Source organism: Ranitomeya variabilis, chromosome 4 (genome assembly GCF_051348905.1).
Source record: "Ranitomeya variabilis isolate aRanVar5 chromosome 4, aRanVar5.hap1, whole genome shotgun sequence".
In the NCBI taxonomy this organism is placed as follows: domain Eukaryota; kingdom Metazoa; phylum Chordata; class Amphibia; order Anura; family Dendrobatidae; genus Ranitomeya; species Ranitomeya variabilis.
This window is the reverse complement of record NC_135235.1, coordinates 728,827,412-728,848,549: the sequence shown is the minus strand read 5'-3', so window position 1 is coordinate 728,848,549 and position 21,138 is coordinate 728,827,412. Positions and strand designations below refer to the sequence as shown.

The following is a 21,138-nucleotide window of genomic DNA, read 5'->3' as shown; positions in this document are numbered from 1 at the left end:
GGGCCAGTCCAGATCTTCAATGCCTTCCTCTTGCAGGAACTGCTGACACACTCCAGCCACATTAGGTCTGGCATTGTTCTGCATTAGGAGGAACCCAGGGCCAACCACACCAGCATATGGCCTCACAAGGGGTCTGAGGATCTCATCTCGGTACCTAATGGCAGTCAGGCTACTTCTGGCGAGCACATGGTGGGCTGTGTGACCCTCCAAAGAAATGCCACACCACACCATTACTAACCCACTGCCAAACCGGTCATCCTGAAGGATGTTGAAGGCAGATCGCTCTCCACGGTGTCTCCAGACTGTCACGTCTGTCTCATGTGCTCAGTGTGAACCTGCTTTCATCTGTGAAGAGCACAGGGCGCCAGTGGCGAATTTGTCAATCCTGGTGTTCTGTGACAAATGCCAAGCGTCCAGCACAGTGTTGGGCTGTGAGCACAACCCCATCTGTGGACATCGGGCACTCAGACCATCCACATGGAGTCGGTTTCTAACCGTTTGTGCAGACACATGCACATTTGTGGCCTGCTTGGAGGTCATTTTGCAGGGCTCTGGCAGTGCTCCTCCTGTTCCTCCTTGCACATAGGCTGAGGTAGCGGTCCTGCTACTGGGTTGTTGCCCTCCTATGGCCCCCTCCACGTGTCCTGGTGTATTGGCTTTCTCCTGGTAGCACCTCCAGCCTCTGCACACTACGCTGGCAGACATAGCAAACCTTCTTGCCACAGCTCGCATTGATGTGCCATTCTGGATGAGAAAGAAATTGTCTCAATGAAACCAAAAGCCGATGTAAAAGAATTATGCTGAAGTATACAGAAGAACAGAAAGCAAAAAGAACAAAAGAGGTTTGTGGGATTTTGGGGAATAATTCAATTATTTGAATACTATGAAAAATTAAATATGATACATTTTTATAGAGAGGTTTTGTACAGGGAGTTTAAGGAGGTGAGCCGAGCGTTTCAAGACCCGAACCGCATATTGTCTCTCTATATAGAGAAATGGTGTAGCTGCGGACAATCTATTCAGCCAACTAGTGATGAGCGAATATACTCGTTACTCGGTTTTTCCCGAGCACGCTCGGGTGGTCTCTGAGTATTTGTTAATGTTTGGAGATTTAGTTTTCATCACCTCTGCTGAACGATTTACAGCTACTAGCCAGGCTGAATACATGTGGGGGTTGCCTGGTTGCTAGGGAATCCCCATATGTAATCAAACTGGCTAATAGCTGTAAATCATTCAGCTGCCGCGATGAAAACTAAATCTCCGAACACTAACAAATACTCGGAGATCAACCGAGAGTGCTCGGGAAAACCCGAGCAACGAGTATATTCGCTCATCACTAGTGCCAACTGCAGAGGAGTGCGCTTGCTGTAGAGATATTCATAGTCTGATAGAGGGGGGATTGTGAGCTCACCACGCCATGTCATCTGATGTTGAGATCTGTGTGTCGGGTGCCGATCCTCTTAGTGAAGTTCAGCCAAAGATTCAAGGATAAGAGGAAATGAGCAGCACATCCGTCCAACAATAGGTAAAAATAATTTCATGATTTATTTAAGATACATTAAAAACATGGGATCCAAAAGATATATATAAAACCTGACACGTTTCTGGCTTCCTAGCGCCCTTAGTCATCGGATATGGCAGGATATTCTGAGTGAACTATTAAATAGCTCTAAGCCAATTACAACATAGGTGGAAAATCATTGTGAAGCATGAAGCACTAATGCTAATAAGGCTAATTTACAGGAGGACTGTGTATAATAAGCAGAAGATTATACAAAAAGCCATCATATACCATTGTCTGTAAAAATACTGCAATGTTTTGATGAATCCCAAGAAATTGCTGTCATACACTAATCTGTATCCTGTAAGCTGAAATAGGCTAGTTATTACATCATATTATGGAAAAGATTTTTTTTTACAAAATATTGCAGAAATACAGAGATATACAAATGTTATACAAATTATACTAGTTCACAGTAAAACAATCAATGTTCAATCATTATATAGTTGTTACTGACTAGCAAGGAACTCCTCATGGCCTGAAATCACATTGATCACATAATTACAGATTATATTGATCATATAAATATATATTTACCATCAGTAACCCTTTCTTTTCTCACATAGCATAGTATGGATGCTATGTGGACGATCTTCTCAGTGTGGACAGGTGACATCAATTGTTCCACAGTTTCTTACACGTGATCGCTCGGCCAGAAGAGCTGCTGGCGCCGTAACGAGATGCAGCGAGGGTGCGCAGAGAAGCTAAGTAGGATGTGTTTTTTTCTATGGGAACCATGCATACTAAGATAGGGGATAAGGAGACATGCATACAACAGGGATGGGGAACCATGCATACAAGGACAGGGACGGGGGAACCATGCATACAAGGACAGGGACGGGGGAGCCATGCATACAAGGACAGGGACGGGGGAGCCATGCATACAAGGACAGAGACGGGGGAGCCATGCATACAAGGACAGGGATGGGGGAGCCATGCATACAAGGACAGGGATGGGGGAGCCATGCATACAAGGACAGGGATGGGGGAGCCATGCATACAAGGACAGGGATGGGGGAGCCATGCATACAAGGACAGGGATGAGGGGACAATGCATAGTTGGCTTGTACTCAGGTTAATAAGTTTACCCAGTTTTTCGTGGCAAAATTAGGTGCCTCAGCTTATACTTGGGTCGACTTATACTCGAGTATATAAGGTATATATAAAATGATCCCTTGATTATAAAATTGACTGACAAAAGGATTAAGCTAAACTTTATTAATTCCAAATGCAAAACTATATCTATAATTCCCCCTCTGAAGGTGACTAATAGAAATAACATGTACCCCACTTCTCCGTATATAAGGTGAGGTGACATATACACACTCGCTCTCCAAGCCTCTCATTTCTACGGGTTTTGTCATCCTCACCATAGGCGATTTATCAGCAGAATATTTAATATTGACCTATATTCAAGCGACACTAGCCAAAGAAAACCCTAAAATCATGTATCAGTTATCTGAAACAGAAAACTAGCCACATACAAGCAGACCCCAGACTTCAAACTATATACCGTATTTTCCGCTTTGTAAGACACACTTTATTTCCCCCAAATTTTGGGGGGAAATGTGGGTGCGTCTAACAAAGCGGATAAACCGCTTACCATTACAGGCTGGGATGAGGGGGTGTCCGCCGCCGCAACCGCCCGCCGCCGCTGCCGGGGTTGTCCGGCGGCCATTTTCCCGGAGTTAGTTCCAGTATGACTTACTCCAGGAAAATGTCCGCCGGAATCTCGGGAGATGAGATTTCAGCGCTGAGATCTCATCTCTCGAGATTCCGGCGGCCATTTTCCCGGAGTCAGTCATACAGGAACGCATGGACGAACAGCTGGGGGCTCTGGTCTTTCACAAAATGTCGCCAGAGCCCCCCGCAGCACCGGAGACAGCCCTGCAGCACCAGAGCCCCCCTCATCCCAGCCTGCAGCACAGCAGCCCCCATGCAGCACTGAAGCCCCCCTGCAGACCCCATCATCCCAGCCTGCAGCAATGCTCCACTCCTGCCTCCAGCAACGACCCTGATCCACCGCAGCCACAACCCCTGGTAAGCAATAAGACGCATGGATTATAAGAAGCCCCCCCAATTTATTAAAAAAAAAATTTTCCTATTTTTTCTCCTCAAAATTTGGGGTGCGTCTTATAATCCGGAGCGTCTTACAAAGCAAAAAATACGGTACTTTGTTAAAAAAAAAACACACAAAAATTGAGCTTGGTTTGAGTTGGTATACATGCAGCACATAAACGCATGTCCATATTGGCCATAAAACATACACAATCTATAAGAGATAAAATGTGCCAAAACCCTACTGTAACTAAATAAGTAAAAAAGCAAAAGTGCATTTAAATAACAGTTAGGCTAAATTCACATTTGCGTTCGGAGCCTTTGCGGAGGGCTGCATACGTCCTCCGTTAAGCCCCCCTGCATACGTCCTCCGTTAAGCCCCCGCCTATTTCTGCATGCGTCCTGCGTACCTACCTTTAACATCAGGTACGCAGGACATGCGGATGCGTTGTTTTGACGCTCCCGCCGACCGCACGGGAACAAAACAAGTTGTGTTTTGTGCGGACGGTGGGCGCGTCAAAACAACGCATTCACATACATCCGCATGTCCTGTGTACCCAATGTTAAAGATAGGCACGCAGGACGCATGCAGAAGTAGGGGAGGCTTAATGGAGTACGTAGACAGCCCTCCGCAATGGCCCCGAATGCATATGTGGACCCGGCTTTAGTAATACTGTTTTTGATCAAAAATAGCATAAAAGCCATCCCACCACGACAATGTGACTCTAAACCGGATGGTCCTACGCTGTCTACTATTTGAAACCTTATCATGTCTCAGTTTATAATCCAAGTTTATAATCCACTCCAGTGTGAGGAATAGATAGTATGTGAATATACAGCATATATCGCTCAGGGAACACTTAACTGCTCCAGAGATAATTTCCATATTCATACTAAATAGTCGCACAGAACTCCCAGACATTATGGTTGCACATATCCCTATTCTTTATAATGATATTGCACTCATTTCATGACAGACCGCAACATGGCCATTAGTTAGAAGCTGCTAATGATCTTTTGAGCAGGTAAATTTTCCCTGAGTGGTATATATTGGGCCCTCTGAAAACGGAGTTTAGTCTAGGACAATTTGTCTGCACTACTAATTGACACCGGTCACAATTCCAAACCAGTGCAGTCCCTAAAGGAGGAAAAACACAACAATTATACTGTATTTTCACATACTTTCTATTCCTGACTGACCGCCACTGGAGTGGCTTATAAACTTATAAAGTATATAGTTTGAAGTCTGGGGTCTGTGTATGTATATATATATATATATATATATATATATATATATATATATATATACACACATATATATATATATATACATATATATATATATATATATATATATATATATATATATAGATAGATAGTTTTCTGAGTGTTTTGGATAACGTGATTTTAGTTTTTTTTGTCTAGTCTCACTTGAATATAGATCAATATTAATATGTCACCTCACCCTATTTACTGAAATATGGGGTACATGTTTTTTCTATTAGTCACCTTCTGACTAACCTTCAGGAGGTGAATTTTGGGTATAGTTTTACAATTGGAATGAATAAAGTTAAGTTTAGTTTTATCCTTTTGTCAGCAAACATGGGGAATGACAAGATACAACCCCATTAAGAAGATCCAATTTTGGTTAAAACGATTCCAACATTCTGAACATAAAAAAGGTTTCTCCCCTATGTGACATCTCTGATGTTTATTAACAGTTGATTTCCAAGTAAAATATTTCCCACATTAAGAAAATGAAAAAGGCTTCTCCTCTGTGTGACTGCTCTGATGTCTAACAAGACGCTCTTTCCGTTTAAAACATTTCCCACATTCTGAACAAGAAAAAGGCTTCTCACCTGTGTGACTGCTCTGATGTCTAACAAGACTATCTTTCCGGTTAAAACATTTCCCACATTCTGAACAGGAAAAAGGCTTCTCCCCTGTGTGAATTCTCTGGTGGATATCAAGATACCCTTTCTGGTTAAAACATTTCCCACATTCTGAACAGGAAAAAGGCTTCTCCCCTGAGTGGGTTCTCTGGTGCATAACCAAAGTCGATTTCTGATAAAAACATTTCCCACATTTTGAACAGGAAAAAGGCTTCTCCCCTGAGTGGGTTCTCTGGTGCATAACCAAAGTCGATTTCTGATTAAAACATTTCCCACATTTTGAACAGGAAAAAGGCTTCTCCCCTGAGTGGGTTCTCTGGTGCTTAGCCAAAGTCGATTTTTGATTAAAACATTTCCCACATTTTGAACAGGAAAAAGGCTTCTCCCCTGTGTGAGTTCTCTGGTGACTAACAAGCTCTGATTTATTGTTCAAACATTTCCCACATTTTGAACATAAAAAAGACTTCTCCCTTGTGTGAATTCTCTGGTGAGTAACAAAATGTGATTTATATGCAAAACATTTCCCACATTCTGAACATGAAAAAGGTTTCTCCCCAGTGTGGATTCTCTGGTGCTTAACACAATCTGATTTATTGCTAAAACATTTCCCACATTCTGAACATGAAAAAGGCTTCTCCCCTGTGTGGATTCTCTGGTGCATAACACAATATGATTTATAGCTAAAACATTTCCCACATTCTGAACATGAAAAAGGCTTCTCCCCTGTGTGAGTTCTCTGGTGTCTATCAAGAAATATTTTCTGGTTAAAACATTTCCCACATTCTGAACAGGAAAAAGGCTTCTCCCCTGTGTGGATTCTCAGGTGTATAACACAAGCTGATTTTTTGTTAAAACATTTCCCACATTCTGAACATGAAAAAGGTTTCTCCCCAGTGTGGATTCTCTGGTGCTTAACACAATCTGATTTATTGCTAAAACATTTCCCACATTCTGAACATGAAAAAGGCTTCTCCCCTGTATGGATTCTCTGGTGTATAACACAATCTGATTTATTGCTAAAACATTTCCCACATTCTGAACATGAAAAGGGCTTCTCCCCTGTGTGAGTTCTCTGGTGTCTATCAAGATGCCTTTTCTGGTTAAAACATTTCCCACATTCTGAACATGAAAAGGGCTTCTCCCCTGTGTGAGTTCTCTGGTGTCTATCAAGATGCCTTTTCTGGTTAAAACATTTCCCACATTCTGAACAGGAAAAAGGCTTCTCCCCTGTGTGGATGCTCTGGTGCAGAACACAAGCCGATTTGTGTTTAAAACATTTCCCACATTCTGAACATGAAAAAGGCTTCTCCCCAGTGTGAGTTCTCTGGTGTGTATCAAGATGTATTTTCTGCTTAAAACATTTCCCACATTCTGAACAGGAAAAAGGCTTCTCCCCTGTGTGGATTCTCTGATGCTTAACACAAGCTGATTTGTGGTTAAAACATTTCCCACATTCTGAACATGAAAAAGGCTTCTCCCCAGTATGAGTTCTCTGGTGTGTATCAAGATGTATTTTCTGGTTAAAACATTTCCCACATTCTGAACATGAAAAAGGCTTCTCCCCAGTGTGAGTTCTCTGGTGTGTATCAAGATGTGTTTTCCGGTTAAAACATTGCTGACAATCTGAACATGAAAATAACTTCTTTGCTTTAGGAGCAGTTTGTTTTTTAATGCCTCTTTTGCGACTTTGATTTTCCTTAGCAGTCGGTAGTGAATCAGAAGATAGGACCTGTTTCATAGGATCAGATGACAGATCTTTGCTGTGAAGGGATGATGGTATATCTGGAGTAACAGCAATCAATTCAGGTGTATCTTGTAGGATCTCAAGAGCGTCAGATTTAAAAATTAAAGATATCAGCTGTCCCTCTGATCTCCTGGTACAGTCATCTGCTAAGATAAAAAACAATAATTTTTTAATAAAATACCCTTGAGTTTTATATTTTTGAACATTTCTACTTAAACTGTCCATAAAAATGGCAAGCTATTTTTAAAAACTTTAATTATTTACCAAGACAATGACAGTTCACAGTCTAATAGAAAACTTTTTGGATGAACCAGTAGAGAGAGCAAGGTGTTCAACTGTTTGTTCTTTCTGCCTCCCAAATATTGAATAAAAAGAAACCAATCAATGTTATGAAGACGAAAACAATACCAAATCTCATTTCACAAAAAACAAGTCCCCACTCAGGTCCACCATCTGTCAATGGAAAAACAGAGGTCTCCACAATATTAGTGGCTCAAAGGCTGTTGAAAAGCAACAGGGTTTCTATAAACCAATCCAGAAAAATCCACTCTTACTTCTGAGTCTTAAGGTGTGCAAAAACAAAATTTAGGATCCCTGTATTTAGCAATATTATAGTGAGAAGAGTCCACTTACTTTGCGGTATGTTTTCAAGAGCACAATCTGGGCACTATGTGTTGGGTAATAAAATGGAAAATGTGTAATTTTCACTCTCCAATGTCCACTGCATATTAGTTTCTGGAAAGTGGCTGTTGAATCAAAATATTCAGTCCTCCTACACATGTGGTCAAAGTTGTTGTTACCCCTCTTTTAATGACAGAAAATCCCACAATAGTCACAGAAATAGCTTGAATCTGACAAAAGTAATAATAAATAATCTATGAAAATGAAAGTCAGACATTGCTTTTCAACCATGCTTCCACAGAATAAAAAAAAACCTCATGAAATAGGCCTGGACAGAAATGATGGTACCCTTAACTTAATATTTTGTTGCACAACCTTTTGAGGCAATCACTGCAATCAAACGACTTCTGCAGCTCTCGACAGGTATTTTGGCCCACTCCTCAAGAGCAAACTGCTCCAGTTGTTTTATGTTTGAAGGTTGCCTTTTCCAGACAGCATGTTTCAGCTCTTTCCGAAGATGCTCAATAGTGGAGCATCTTTGGAAATCCCTAAATCCCATCTGGACAAGATTACATTTAGTGACATAAGAAGATGACACAGGAGTGTGGTTAGTGGGGACTTTGACTTTTTGGGAGTAAGGCTACTTTCACACTAGCATCGTACGACGCACGTCGCAATGCGTCATTTTGGAGAAAAAACCCATCCTGCAAAGTTGCCCGCAGGTTGCATTAGCGACGCATTGCCACACGTCGCATCCGTCGTGCGACGGATGCGTTGCGTTTTGGCAGGCCGTCGGCTCAAAAAACGTTACATGCAACTCCGCCCCCTCCTCCCCGGACATCACAATGGGGCAGCGGATACATTGAAAAACTGCATCCGCTGCCCCCGTTGTGCTTTTATTTCACAGTATGCGTCGGTACGTCGGCCTGACGCACTGCGACGGGCCGACGCTAGTGTGAAAGTACCCTAAGTTGACAGTAATCCTGAGAGGGAGGAAGTTGTTGAACAGATTGTCACCCCCACTGATCATCCGGTTACCTCCACCACCAGACAACCAACCACATCAGGACCAAGAGGGGTGAGTAGGGTAAGGCTAGGTTCACATTGCGTTAATGGCAGTCCGCTGACGGAATCCGTTTCATAGCGGCACTAACGCTATCTAACGGATCGGTTAGCGCACCCATTGACTGCCATTATGTAGCGCATCGCTAACGCATGTCATAATCGGTATGCGTTAGCGATGTTCCGCCATTCTGTGACGGACCCTCGGACGCAGTCTGCAACGTTTCGGGTCCGTCACCCGCTAGCGCAGATAGAGCCGATTATGACATGCGTTGTGATGCGCTACATAATGCCATTCAATGGGTGCGCTAACGTTAGTGCCGCTATGAAACGGATTCCGTCAGCGGACTGCCATTAACGCAATGTGAGCCTAGCCTTATACAGATACAGGAGTATTATCCCTGGAGCTCCTCTGACTAGCTAGCTACGCTAAAACAATTGCCTGACCCCGAGAACCAACCTTTCCCATTTTACAGACAAATAAAGACAATACAATGGACGTATAAGTGCATCTGGGCAGACCTAGATAGTTTGGCGAGCACAACAGCAGGTGAAGTACTAGAATACATAATTAAGACTTTTACAGATGTGACAAAAGGACGCGAAGTAGACTGATTTTGATTGACACTGGGGCAGCCGGAACTGTGGGACACAAAGGCTTGATAATGCCAGATATGATTACTAACGAGATTGTGGAATGTGTGGGGGTAGAGGGACAAGTGACCGAAGCCCTTATGATTAAACAAATAAAACTAAAATTACGAGATAGCTAAGGGGTGCTTACAAAACTTTTTGTTAGTGACAATACCCCTTTGAATTCTCTGGGAGCAGATGTGTTCAGTGCTATCCAGGCCACAATACAGTACTCTCCTGAGGGTATTACAGTCACCAGTCCCCTCTCAGATAAAAGCTTGTGTAAGATTGTAGCAATGGTGTATATGACTAAAGCAGTGAAAGTAACAACCTGACACCAGAATGTCCGAGGACAGGGAAATGAGTCAGGTACCAGACACTGTTTGGGCAAAGGGAAAAAAACTGATGTGGGTCGGCTGCCCACTCCCCCGGTCATGATAAAATTAAAAGGAACCACTCCTCTTTGGTTAAAGCAATACCCCTTGAGCCTAGCCAAATCAATGGCCCTGAGCAGGGATATTGAAGAGTATGTTAAGGCAGGGGTTCTGGTGCAAAGATCTTCCCCCTGCAAAAACCCCTTTGTATCTCATTAAGGCAAACAAAGGACCCAAGGGATCCCCTGAAACTTACAGAATGGTTCATGACTTAATGGCTATTAATGATGTTACAGAAAGTGTGACCTCAATTGTCCCTAATACACACACCGTACTGTCACAGATCCCAGCGACATAAAATGTTTCACAGTTATTGATTTAGCAAATGCATTCTTTTCTGTACCCCTGCATCCTGACTGTATCTTTATACTCACGAAGGTAAACAATACTGTTGGACGGTCCTCCCACAAGGGGGAAAGAACTCACCTACCATCTATTCAACAGCAATGGCAGGGATACTTGAGCAGTGGCAATCACCTCATCCACAGATTGTACTATTGCAGTACATGGATGACCTTCTGCTCTGCTGCCCGGACCAGATGTCCTGCAAGGAAGCTGCTTTTTAGCCGAAAAGTGTTCCAAAGTCTCACGTGACAAACTACAGTATTGCAAACAAAAGGTGACATTTTTAGGCCACTGTATTGCTAAAGGTACAAGAAAGAAAGGAAACAAGCAGTGCTGACACAACAGCATGGAGGAAAACAGAGACCGATAGCTTAGCCTGGGTTCACATTGCGTTTATCTGGCACGTTAGACGGACTGCGTTACACCACGGCATAAAGCGGTGTAACGCAGTTCGTTAACGCTGCCATTAAGCCCTATTTAGGGTGCATCGCCAATGCATGCCATAATGGGTGTGCGCTAGCGATGTGCCGTCATTGAGTGACGGACCGTCGTACGCAGGCTGCAGTGTTTCTGGGTCCATCACCGCTAACGCAGATAGAGCATCTGCTAGCTCTATCTGCGCTAGCGCAATCGCATTTCGGCACTTGTATTAACGCAGTCCGTTTAACACATGCGTTGAACGGGCTGCTTTAACGCAAAGTGAACCTAGCCTTATTACTCAGCACAGTCAGACCCAGTGATTAGAGGGTCTCCTACATTTGCCCGTGCTGTAAGAGCTGCTGTATTACTGCTAGGCATGTGAGATCACACTGACTTTTTCCTTTGACAATTTACTCCCCACATGACATTAATGCCATACTCGTACAAGTTCAACCAAAACACCAGTCTATGGCCAGACAGCTCAGACTTGAATGTGCTCTAATACTACTTCCTGAATACGTCACCCTCAAAAGACATAATGTTCTAAATCCAGCCACTCATCTGCCTGTGGATTCAGAAAAGGGGGAATTGGTGAGTGTTAGCAAGTGAGAAAGAGTACTTTGTCATGACGCACGAACATGACTGCATAGGAAATGATGAGTCAGGAGACAGTGGGTTTTACATATGTTCATGAAAAAAAACCTGTTCCTAATGCATATTTTGAGGTTTTTATTTTTGTAGATGGCTCCAGATACCACCAGGATGGGCGATTCTACACTGGATAAGAAGAGGTATCCTCACATGAGGTAATCCGAGCTTAACCACTCCCTCCTCACATGTCGGTGCAGGAGGCAAAGTTGAAGGCACTCACTGAGGCGTGTAGAGCTGCTGCAGGTAAAGTCGCTAATATTTACACAGATTCGAATTATGCATGGGGAATATCCCATGATTGTGGCCTTATCTGGAGAAGCAGAGCGTTTCTTACATCAGCCGGTAAGCCCATTAAAAATGCAGAGCTAGTGAAACAATTAATGGAGGCATTGATGTTACTGATCCAGGTTAGCATAATCAAGGTGAAAGCACACACAAACGGTGACTGGGTGGAGGTAGAGAGCAACAGAAGGGCAGATGAGGCTGCTAAAGAAGCAGCAAGGCAGCCTAGGGAGCAGTGGATGGGGCGGGGAGTCAGCCTATTACAGCCACACTGAGCCTAGATGTCCTGAAATCCCTTCAGCTGCCCAAACAGAGAAGGAACACTGGGGGAGAATGGGAACTGAGCTGACCTGAACTCAAATGGAGTATGGGAGAATAACGATAAATTGTATATACCAAGGTCCCTGTTTCCAATCATGGCGCAAGCAACACATGGCCCCACTCAAACCTCAAAATGTCACATGTGTACATGCCTTTCTGAATCACTCCTGGTTTCAGTTACGCAGCCGCGAAACTCGTACAGTCATGCCTCATCTGTGCACAGCACAACCCAGGTAAAACAGTAAAAGTCTCTAAGAAAGTGACACCCAGGCCTCTCTACCCGTTTCAGAGACTGCAGACTGAATACATACAACTACCCAAGGTAGGTGTGTATAAAAAAATGTCCCTAGTATGTGTAGATCTTTTCTCTGGTTGGCTGGAAACCTGTCCGGTAAAATGTGCAAATGCTAAAACGACTGCAGACAAACTGATGAAAGAACTGATCTGCAGGTATGGTGTCCCAGAAACCACAGAAAGAGATAGGGGTACACACTTCACGGGAGAAATAATGAGGGAAGTCATGCAGGCTCTGGGAATACAGTAAGCATTTCCCACACCATATAGACCACAAAGTAGTTGGAAAGTGGAAAGACTAAACAGGACACAAACTGGAAATTCAAAAGGCCATGGAAGACACAGGAAAGAGCTGGGTAGAGTGATTGTCTGTCAGTCAGACACACTCTAAATAGAAAGACAGGCTTGTCTCCTTTTGAAGTCCTGTTTGGTAGTTTGCCAAAGACTGGTCTGTACTTCCCACAGGTGCTACAAATGCAACACGGTGCTATGACAGCCTATGTCCAGGCCTTGCAGAAATGACTTAATGTGGTGCATAAACATCCTGTTCTCATCCACTCCAAATCCTAATGCCAGGCAGACGTACATCAGGTGAATCCAGGTGATTGGGTGGTCATACACAGACACGTGAGAAGGAGCCTAGATCCACGGTTTGATGGCCCATTTTAAAGTCCAGCTGGCCACATTCACCTCAGTGAAACTTGAGGGAAAGCCCACCTGGATCCATGCCAGTCAGTGCAAAAAGATCTTTTCACCAGCAGAATGACTGTTCTCCTAATCACTTTGCTGGCAGTGGCAGGATTACTGCACTTTACAGAGACACTGGGTAAACTTTTAAAGTTTATTGACAGGAACAACACACGTACAGTGGGGCAAAAAAGTATTTAGTCAGTCAGCAATAGTGCAAGTTCCACCACTTAAAAAGATGAGAGGCGTCTGTAATTTACATCATAGGTAGACCTCAACTATGGGAGACAAACTGAGAAAAAAAAATCCAGAAAATCACATTGTCTGTTTTTTTATCATTTTATTTGCATATTATGGTGGAAAATAAGTATTTGGTCAGAAACAAACAATCAAGATTTCTGGCTCTCACAGACCTGTAACTTCTTCTTTAAGAGTCTCCTCTTTCCTCCACTCATTACCTGTAGTAATGGCACCTGTTTAAACTTTAATTATAAAAGTATATGTACCAAAAGCGCTACCACACCTTTGAGACCTGCAGCTGATAGTTCTACAGTACCACCGGTCTGTAGTGATATAAATAATTTAATTAAAAGAAAACTTAAACTATCTGCGCTGGAGTCAAAAAGTAAGGGAACCATATATGGAGCAAGTATTAAATACAATTAGATTGCTGCAAATAAATATATAAAAAAGGAATATATAAGAACCTGATGATGAAGGCAGGAGCCTGGAGCTAGAGCCGTTAGTGTTGTGAATTTGGATTCTGGGCTCCCCCGGTGGCCGCTTGTGGAATTGGACTTGTCATCCTCTTTCCTGTTTCACCTGATTCCATCAGTAGTGGGTGTCGCTATTTAAGCTCATTTCTCTGGTGGTTTCTTGCCGGTCAACAATGTTATCTGATGCCTCTCAGTGCTTGTTCCTGCTTCTGACAACTACTAGATAAGTTGGACTTTTGTCCATGTTTTGTTTTGCCTATTTGTTCCAGTTCACAGCTGAAGTTTTGTTACTGTGTCTGGAAAGCTCTCGTTGATCAGGGATTGCTACTCTGGCGTTATGAGTTAATGCCAGAGTTTAAGGTAATCTCTGGATGGTGTTTTGTTAGTGTTTTTCTGCTGACCATGAAAGTATACTATCTGTCTTCTGCTATCTAGTAAGCGGACCTCAAATTTGCTAAGACTATTTTCCTGCTGCGTTTGTTGTTTCATCTGAACTCACCGTCATTATATGTGGGGGGCTACTGTCTTCTTTGGAATATTTCTCTAGAGGTGAGCCAGGTCTTATATTTCCCTCTGCTAGCTATTTAGGTCTTAGGCCAGAGCTGGGCATCTAGCGTTAAATAGGAAATGCTACCTGGCTATTTCTAGTTGCGCGGCAGGCTTAGTTCATGGTCAGTATAGTTCCATCTTCCGAGAGCTTGTCCCTCTATAGGCTTGCTATGATCTCTGCCTGCAGAGATCATGACAGTTTGACCGGCCCGTAAAGTGTTAAAGACCCAGGTTGAGAAAGGAGAGTTATAAGAAGTCTGCTGGAATTTTTTTTTTTTTTTCCCTCCAGTCTGCCTTGCTGCAGTCTTTTTTCTCTCTCTCCTCCTAATCTCTGTATGCTCTGTGTGCACCTGACAATAATGGATCTCCAGAGTGTAACTGCGGGTTTGAATAATCTCATCACGAAAGTACAAAATTTACAAGATTTTGTGGTACATGCTCCGGTATCTGAGCCGAGAATTCCTTTGCCGGAGTTCTTCACTGGGAATAGAGCTAGCTTCCAGAATTTCCGAAATAATTGTAAGCTTTATTTGTCCCTGAAGTCTCGTTCAGCTGGAGACCCTGCTCAGCAGGTTAGGATTGTGATTTCCTTGCTCAGGGGTGACCCTCAAGATTGGGCCTTCTCATTGCCAGCAGGGGATCCTGCGTTACGCGATGTGGATGCGTTTTTTCTGGCCTTGGGCTTGCTTTATGAGGAACCTCATTTGGAACTTCAGGCAGAAAAAACTTTGATGGCACTATCTCAGGGGCAAGACGAAGCTGAAGTTTTCTGCCAAAAATTCCGTAAATGGTCTGTGCTTACTCAGTGGAATGAGTGCGCCTTGGCGGCAACTTTCAGAGAAGGTCTCTCTGATGCCGTTAAGGATGTTATGGTGGGGTTCCCTTTGCCTGCAGGTCTGAATGAGTCCATGACAATGGCTATTCAGATTGATAGGCGTCTGCGGGAGCGCAAACCGGTGCACCATCTGGCGGTGTCTATGGAAAAGACGCCAGAAAGTATGCAGTGTGATAGAATTCTGTCCAGGAGCGAGCGACAGAATTTTAGACGGAAGAATGGATTGTGTTTCTATTGTGGGGATTCTACTCATGTTATATCGGCATGCTCTAGGCGTACAAAGAAGCTTGATAAGTCTGTTTCCATTGGCACCATTCAGTCTAAGTTTATTTTGTCTGTAACCCTGATTTGCTCTTTGTCATCCATTGCCACGGACGCCTATGTTGACTCTGGCGCCGCTCTGAGTCTTATGGATTGGTCCTTTGCCAATCGTTGTGGTTTTGATTTAGAGCCTTTGGAGACTCTTATTCCTCTGAAGGGGATTGACTCCACCCCATTGGCTAATAATAAACCACAATACTGGACACAAGTAACCATGCGTATCAATCCGGATCACCAGGAGATTATTCGTTTCCTGGTGCTGTATAATTTACATGACGATGTGGTACTGGGATTGCCATGGTTGCAGTCTCACAACCCAGTCTTGGACTGGAGAGCAATGTCTGTGTTGAGCTGGGGATGTAAGGGTATTCATGGGGACGTACCTTTGGTTTCTATTTCGTCGTCCATTCCCTCTGAAGTCCCTGAGTTCCTCTCTGATTATCAAGACGTCTTTGACGAACCCAAGCTTGGGTCGTTACCTCCGCACCGTGAGTGCGATTGTGCCATAGATTTGATACCGGGTTGTAAATATCCAAAGGGTCGTTTGTTTAATTTGTCTGTGCCGGAACATGCTGCTATGCGGGAATATATAAAGGAGTCTTTGGAAAAGGGACATATTCGTCCATCTTCTTCTCCCTTGGGAGCTGGGTTTTTCTTTGTCTCAAAAAAAGACGGCTCTTTGAGACCATGTATTGATTATCGGCTTCTGAATAAGATCACTGTTAAGTATCAATACCCATTGCCATTGCTTACTGATTTGTTTGCTCGTATAGAGGGTGCTAAGTGGTTCTCTAAAATTGATCTTCGTGGGGCGTATAATTTGGTGCGGATCAGGCAGGGGGATGAGTGGAAGACCGCATTTAATACGCCCGAGGGCCACTTTGAGTATTTGGTCATGCCTTTTGGTCTTTCTAATGCCCCTTCAGTTTTCCAGTCTTTTATGCATGATATTTTCCGCGATTTTCTGGATAAATTTATGATAATATATCTGGATGATATTCTGATTTTTTCTGATGACTGGGACTCTCATGTCCAGCAGGTCAGGAGAGTTTTTCAGGTTCTGCGGTCTAATTCTTTATGTGTGAAGGGGTCTAAGTGCGTTTTTGGGGTCCAGAAAATTTCCTTTTTGGGGTATATTTTTTCTCCCTCTTCCATTGAGATGGATCCCGTCAAGGTGCAAGCTATTTGTGACTGGACTCAGCCCTCCTCTCTTAAGGGTCTTCAGAGATTTTTGGGCTTTGCCAACTTTTACCGCCGATTTATTGCTGGTTTTTCGGATGTCGTTAAACCACTGACTGATTTGACCAGACAAGGCGCTGATGTTGCTAATTGGTCCCCTCATGCTGTAGAGGCCTTTCAGGAGCTTAAGCGCCGTTTTGCCTCTGCCCCTGTGTTGCGTCAGCCTGATGTGAATCTGCCTTTTCAGGTTGAGGTTGACGCTTCGGAGATCGGAGCTGGGGCAGTGTTGTCGCAGAAAGGTTCCGACTGCTCCGTCATTAGGCCTTGTGCCTTCTTTTCTCGCAAATTTTCGCCCGCAGAGCGGAATTATGATGTTGGGAATCGGGAGCTTTTGGCCATGAAGTGGGCGTTTGAGGAGTGGCGCCATTGGCTCGAGGGGGCTAGGCATCAGGTGGTGGTATTGACTGACCACAAAAATTTGATTTATCTTGAGACTGCCAGACGCCTGAATCCTAGACAGGCGCGCTGGTCTTTATTTTTTTCTCGCTTTAATTTTGTGGTGTCATACCTACCGGGTTCTAAGAATGTTAAGGCAGATGCCCTTTCTAGGAGTTTTGACCTGGACTCTCCTGGTAATTCTGAACCCACAGGTATCCTTAGGGAGGGAGTAATTTTGTCGGCCGTTTCTCCTGATCTGCGGCGGTCCTTGCAAGAGTTTCAGGCGGATAGACCGGATCGTTGTCCGCCTGATAGACTGTTTGTTCCGGATGATTGGACCAGCAGAGTCATCTCTGAGGTACATTCTTCTGCATTGGCAGGTCATCCCGGAATTTTTGGTACCAGGGATTTGGTGGCAAGATCCTTCTGGTGGCCTTCTCTGTCACGAGATGTGCGAGTCTTTGTGCAGTCATGTGACGTTTGTGCTCGGGCCAAGTCTTGTAGTTCTCGGGCTAGCGGACTGCTGTTGCCCTTGCCTATTCCTAAGAGGCCTTGGACACACATCTCGATGGATTTTATTTCAGATCTGCCTGTTTCCCAGAAGATGTCTGTCATCTGGGTGGTCTGTGACCGTTTCTCTAAAATGGTCCATTTGGTTCCTCTGCCCAAGTTGCCTTCTTCTTCTGAGTTGGTTCCTCTGTTTTTTCAGAATGTTGTCCGATTGCACGGTATTCCTGAGAATATTGTTTCTGACAGAGGTACCCAATTTGTGTCTAGATTTTGGCGGGCTTTCTGTGCTAGGATGGGCATAGATTTGTCTTTTTCATCTGCTTTTCACCCTCAGACTAATGGCCAGACCGAGCGGACTAATCAGACCCTTGAGACATATCTGAGGTGTTTTGTCTCTGCTGACCAGGATGATTGGGTTGCTTTTTTGCCATTGGCAGAGTTCGCCCTCAATAATCGGGCCAGTTCTTCCACCTTGGTGTCCCCGTTTTTCTGTAATTCGGGGTTTCACCCTCGATTTTCCTCCGGTCAGGTGGAATCCTCGGATTGCCCTGGAGTGGATGCGGTGGTGGAGAGATTGCATCACATCTGGGGGCAGGTTATGGACAATTTGAAGTTGTCCCAGGAGAAGACTCAGCGTTTTGCCAACCGTCATCGTCGTGTTGGTTCTCGGCTTTGTGTTGGAGATTTAGTGTGGTTGTCTTCTCGTTTTGTCCCTATGAGGGTCTCTTCTCCTAAGTTTAAACCTCGGTTCATCGGCCCTTATAGAATATTGGAGATTCTTAATCCTGTTTCTTTCCGTTTGGACCTCCCTGCGTCCTTTTCCATTCATAACGTTTTTCATCGGTCGTTATTGCGCAGGTATGAGGTACCTGTTGTACCTTCAGTTGAGCCTCCTGCTCCGGTGTTGGTTGAGGGTGAGTTGGAGTACGTTGTGGAGAAAATTTTGGACTCTCGTGTTTCCAGACGGAAACTCCAGTATCTGGTCAACTGGAAGGGTTACGGCCAGGAGGATAATTCTTGGGTCAATGCATCTGATGTTCATGCTTCTGATCTTGTTCGTGCCTTCCATAGGGCTCATCCTGGTCGCCCTGGTGGATCTGGTGAGGGTTCGGTGCCCCCTCCTTGAGGGGGGGGTACTGTTGTGAATTTGGATTCTGGGCTCCCCCGGTGGCCGCTTGTGGAATTGGACTTGTCATCCTCTTTCCTGTTTCACCTGATTCCATCAGTAGTGGGTGTCGCTATTTAAGCTCATTTCTCTGGTGGTTTCTTGCCGGTCAACAATGTTATCTGATGCCTCTCAGTGCTTGTTCCTGCTTCTGACAACTACTAGATAAGTTGGACTTTTGTCCATGTTTTGTTTTGCCTATTTGTTCCAGTTCACAGCTGAAGTTTTGTTACTGTGTCTGGAAAGCTCTCGTTGATCAGGGATTGCTACTCTGGCGTTATGAGTTAATGCCAGAGTTTAAGGTAATCTCTGGATGGTGTTTTGTTAGTGTTTTTCTGCTGACCATGAAAGTATACTATCTGTCTTCTGCTATCTAGTAAGCGGACCTCAAATTTGCTAAGACTATTTTCCTGCTGCGTTTGTTGTTTCATCTGAACTCACCGTCATTATATGTGGGGGGCTACTGTCTTCTTTGGAATATTTCTCTAGAGGTGAGCCAGGTCTTATATTTCCCTCTGCTAGCTATTTAGGTCTTAGGCCAGAGCTGGGCATCTAGCGTTAAATAGGAAATGCTACCTGGCTATTTCTAGTTGCGCGGCAGGCTTAGTTCATGGTCAGTATAGTTCCATCTTCCGAGAGCTTGTCCCTCTATAGGCTTGCTATGATCTCTGCCTGCAGAGATCATGACACGTTAGTATGGTTGTCTTTCTCCGCTGTGTCTTTCTATCGGTTAGTCCATTCACATGGTCCGGAAAAAGGTAATCCGATAATCCGATAAGGGCTTGGTTAGATCTTCAGGGGTATGAGCTACAGGTACTGTCCCGGCCGGTGACAGAAACTCCTGCGCTCTATACCTCCGTACAGTCTCTGCACGCTGCTCCTGAGGAAGGAGCACGTTTGGCTCCGAAACGCGTAGGAATTGGTCCTTCTCACTATCCATAGGCTGTCACGTGAGGAATCACGTGTACGTGACGTCACGGAAGGTCCTGCGGTAAGCAGAGCACCTACCAAAGCCGAGCAGCGTGCAGAGACTGTACGGAGGTATAGAGCGCAGGAGTTTCTGTCACCGGCCGGGACAGTACCTGTAGCTCATACCCCTGAAGATCTAACCAAGCCCTTATCGGATTATCGGATTACCTTTTTCCGGACCATGTGAATGGACTAACCGATAGAAAGACACAGCGGAGAAAGACAACCATACTAACGGCTCTAGCTCCAGGCTCCTGCCTTCATCATCAGGTTCTTATATATTCCTTTTTTATATATTTATTTGCAGCAATCTAATTGAATTTAATACTTGCTCCATATATGGTTCCCTTACTTTTTGACTCCAGCGCAGATAGTTTAAGTTTTCTTTTAATTAACCTGTTTAAACTTGTTATCAGTATAAAAAGACACCTGTGCACACCCTCAAACAGTCTGACTCCAAACTCCACTATGGTGAAGACCAAAGAGCTGTCAAAGGACACCAGAAACAAAATTGTAGCCCTGCACCAGGCTGGGAAGACTAAATCTGTAATAGCCAACCAGCTTGGAGTGAAGAAATCAACAGTGGGAGCAATAATTAGAAAATGGAAGACATACAAGACCACTGATAATCTCCCTCGATCTGGGGCTCCACGCAAAATCCCACCCCGTGGGGTCAGAATGATCACAAGAACGGTGAGCAAAAATCCCAGAACCACGCGGGGGGACCTAGTGAATGAACTGCAGAGAGCTGGGACCAATGTAACAAGGCCTACCATAAGTAACACACTACGCCACCATGGACTCAGATCCTGCAGTGCAAGACGTGTCCCACTGCTTAAGCCAGTACATGTCCGGGCCCGTCTGAAGTTTGCTAGAGAGCATTTGGATGATCCAGAGGAGTTTTGGGAGAATGTCCTATGGTCTGATGAAACCAAACTGGAACTGTTTGGTAGAAACACAACTTGTCGTGTTTGGAGGAAAAAGAATACTGAGTTGCATCCATCCAACACCATACCTACTGTAAAGCATGGTGGTGGAAACATCATGCTTTGGGGCTGTTTCGCTGCAAAGGGGCCAGGACGACTGATCCGGGTACATGAAAGAATGAATGGGGCCATGTATCGTGAGATTTTGACTGCAAACCTCCTTCCATCAGCAAGGGCATTGAAGATGAAACGTGGCTGGGTCTTTCAACATGACAATGATCCAAAGCACAAAGCCAGGGCAACGAAGGAGTGGCTTCGTAAGAAGCATTTCAAGGTCCTGGAGTGGCCTAGCCAGTCTCCAGATCTCAACCCTATAGAAAACCTTTGGAGGGAGTTGAAAGTCCGTGTTGCCAAGCGAAAAGCCAAAAACATCACTGCTCTAGAGGAGATCTGCATGGAGGAATGGGCCAACATACCAACAACAGTGTGTGGCAACCTTGTGAAGACTTACAGAAAACGTTTGAC

At 44.3% G+C, this 21,138-nt stretch overlaps 2 protein-coding genes across 3 annotated transcripts in view; one reads left to right on the top strand and one right to left on the bottom strand.

Annotated features, from left to right (window-relative positions):
- LOC143767950 (uncharacterized) overlaps window positions 1–21,138 on the top strand; it is a 243,024-nt gene that overhangs the window by 106,529 nt on the left and 115,357 nt on the right. The gene's annotated exons all lie outside the window — the stretch shown is intronic.
- LOC143767929 (uncharacterized) overlaps window positions 5,316–21,138 on the bottom strand; it is a 54,571-nt gene continuing 38,748 nt past the window's right edge. Inside the window, exon 11 of one of the 2 annotated variants that reach the window (XM_077256452.1) lies at window positions 5,316–7,401. In XM_077256452.1, the coding sequence (XP_077112567.1) occupies window positions 5,369–7,401 (2,033 nt within the window). In that variant the 3' untranslated portion in view covers window positions 5,316–5,368. The remainder of the gene's footprint in view (window positions 7,402–21,138) is intronic. The other variant, XM_077256453.1, reaches the window with a different exon arrangement.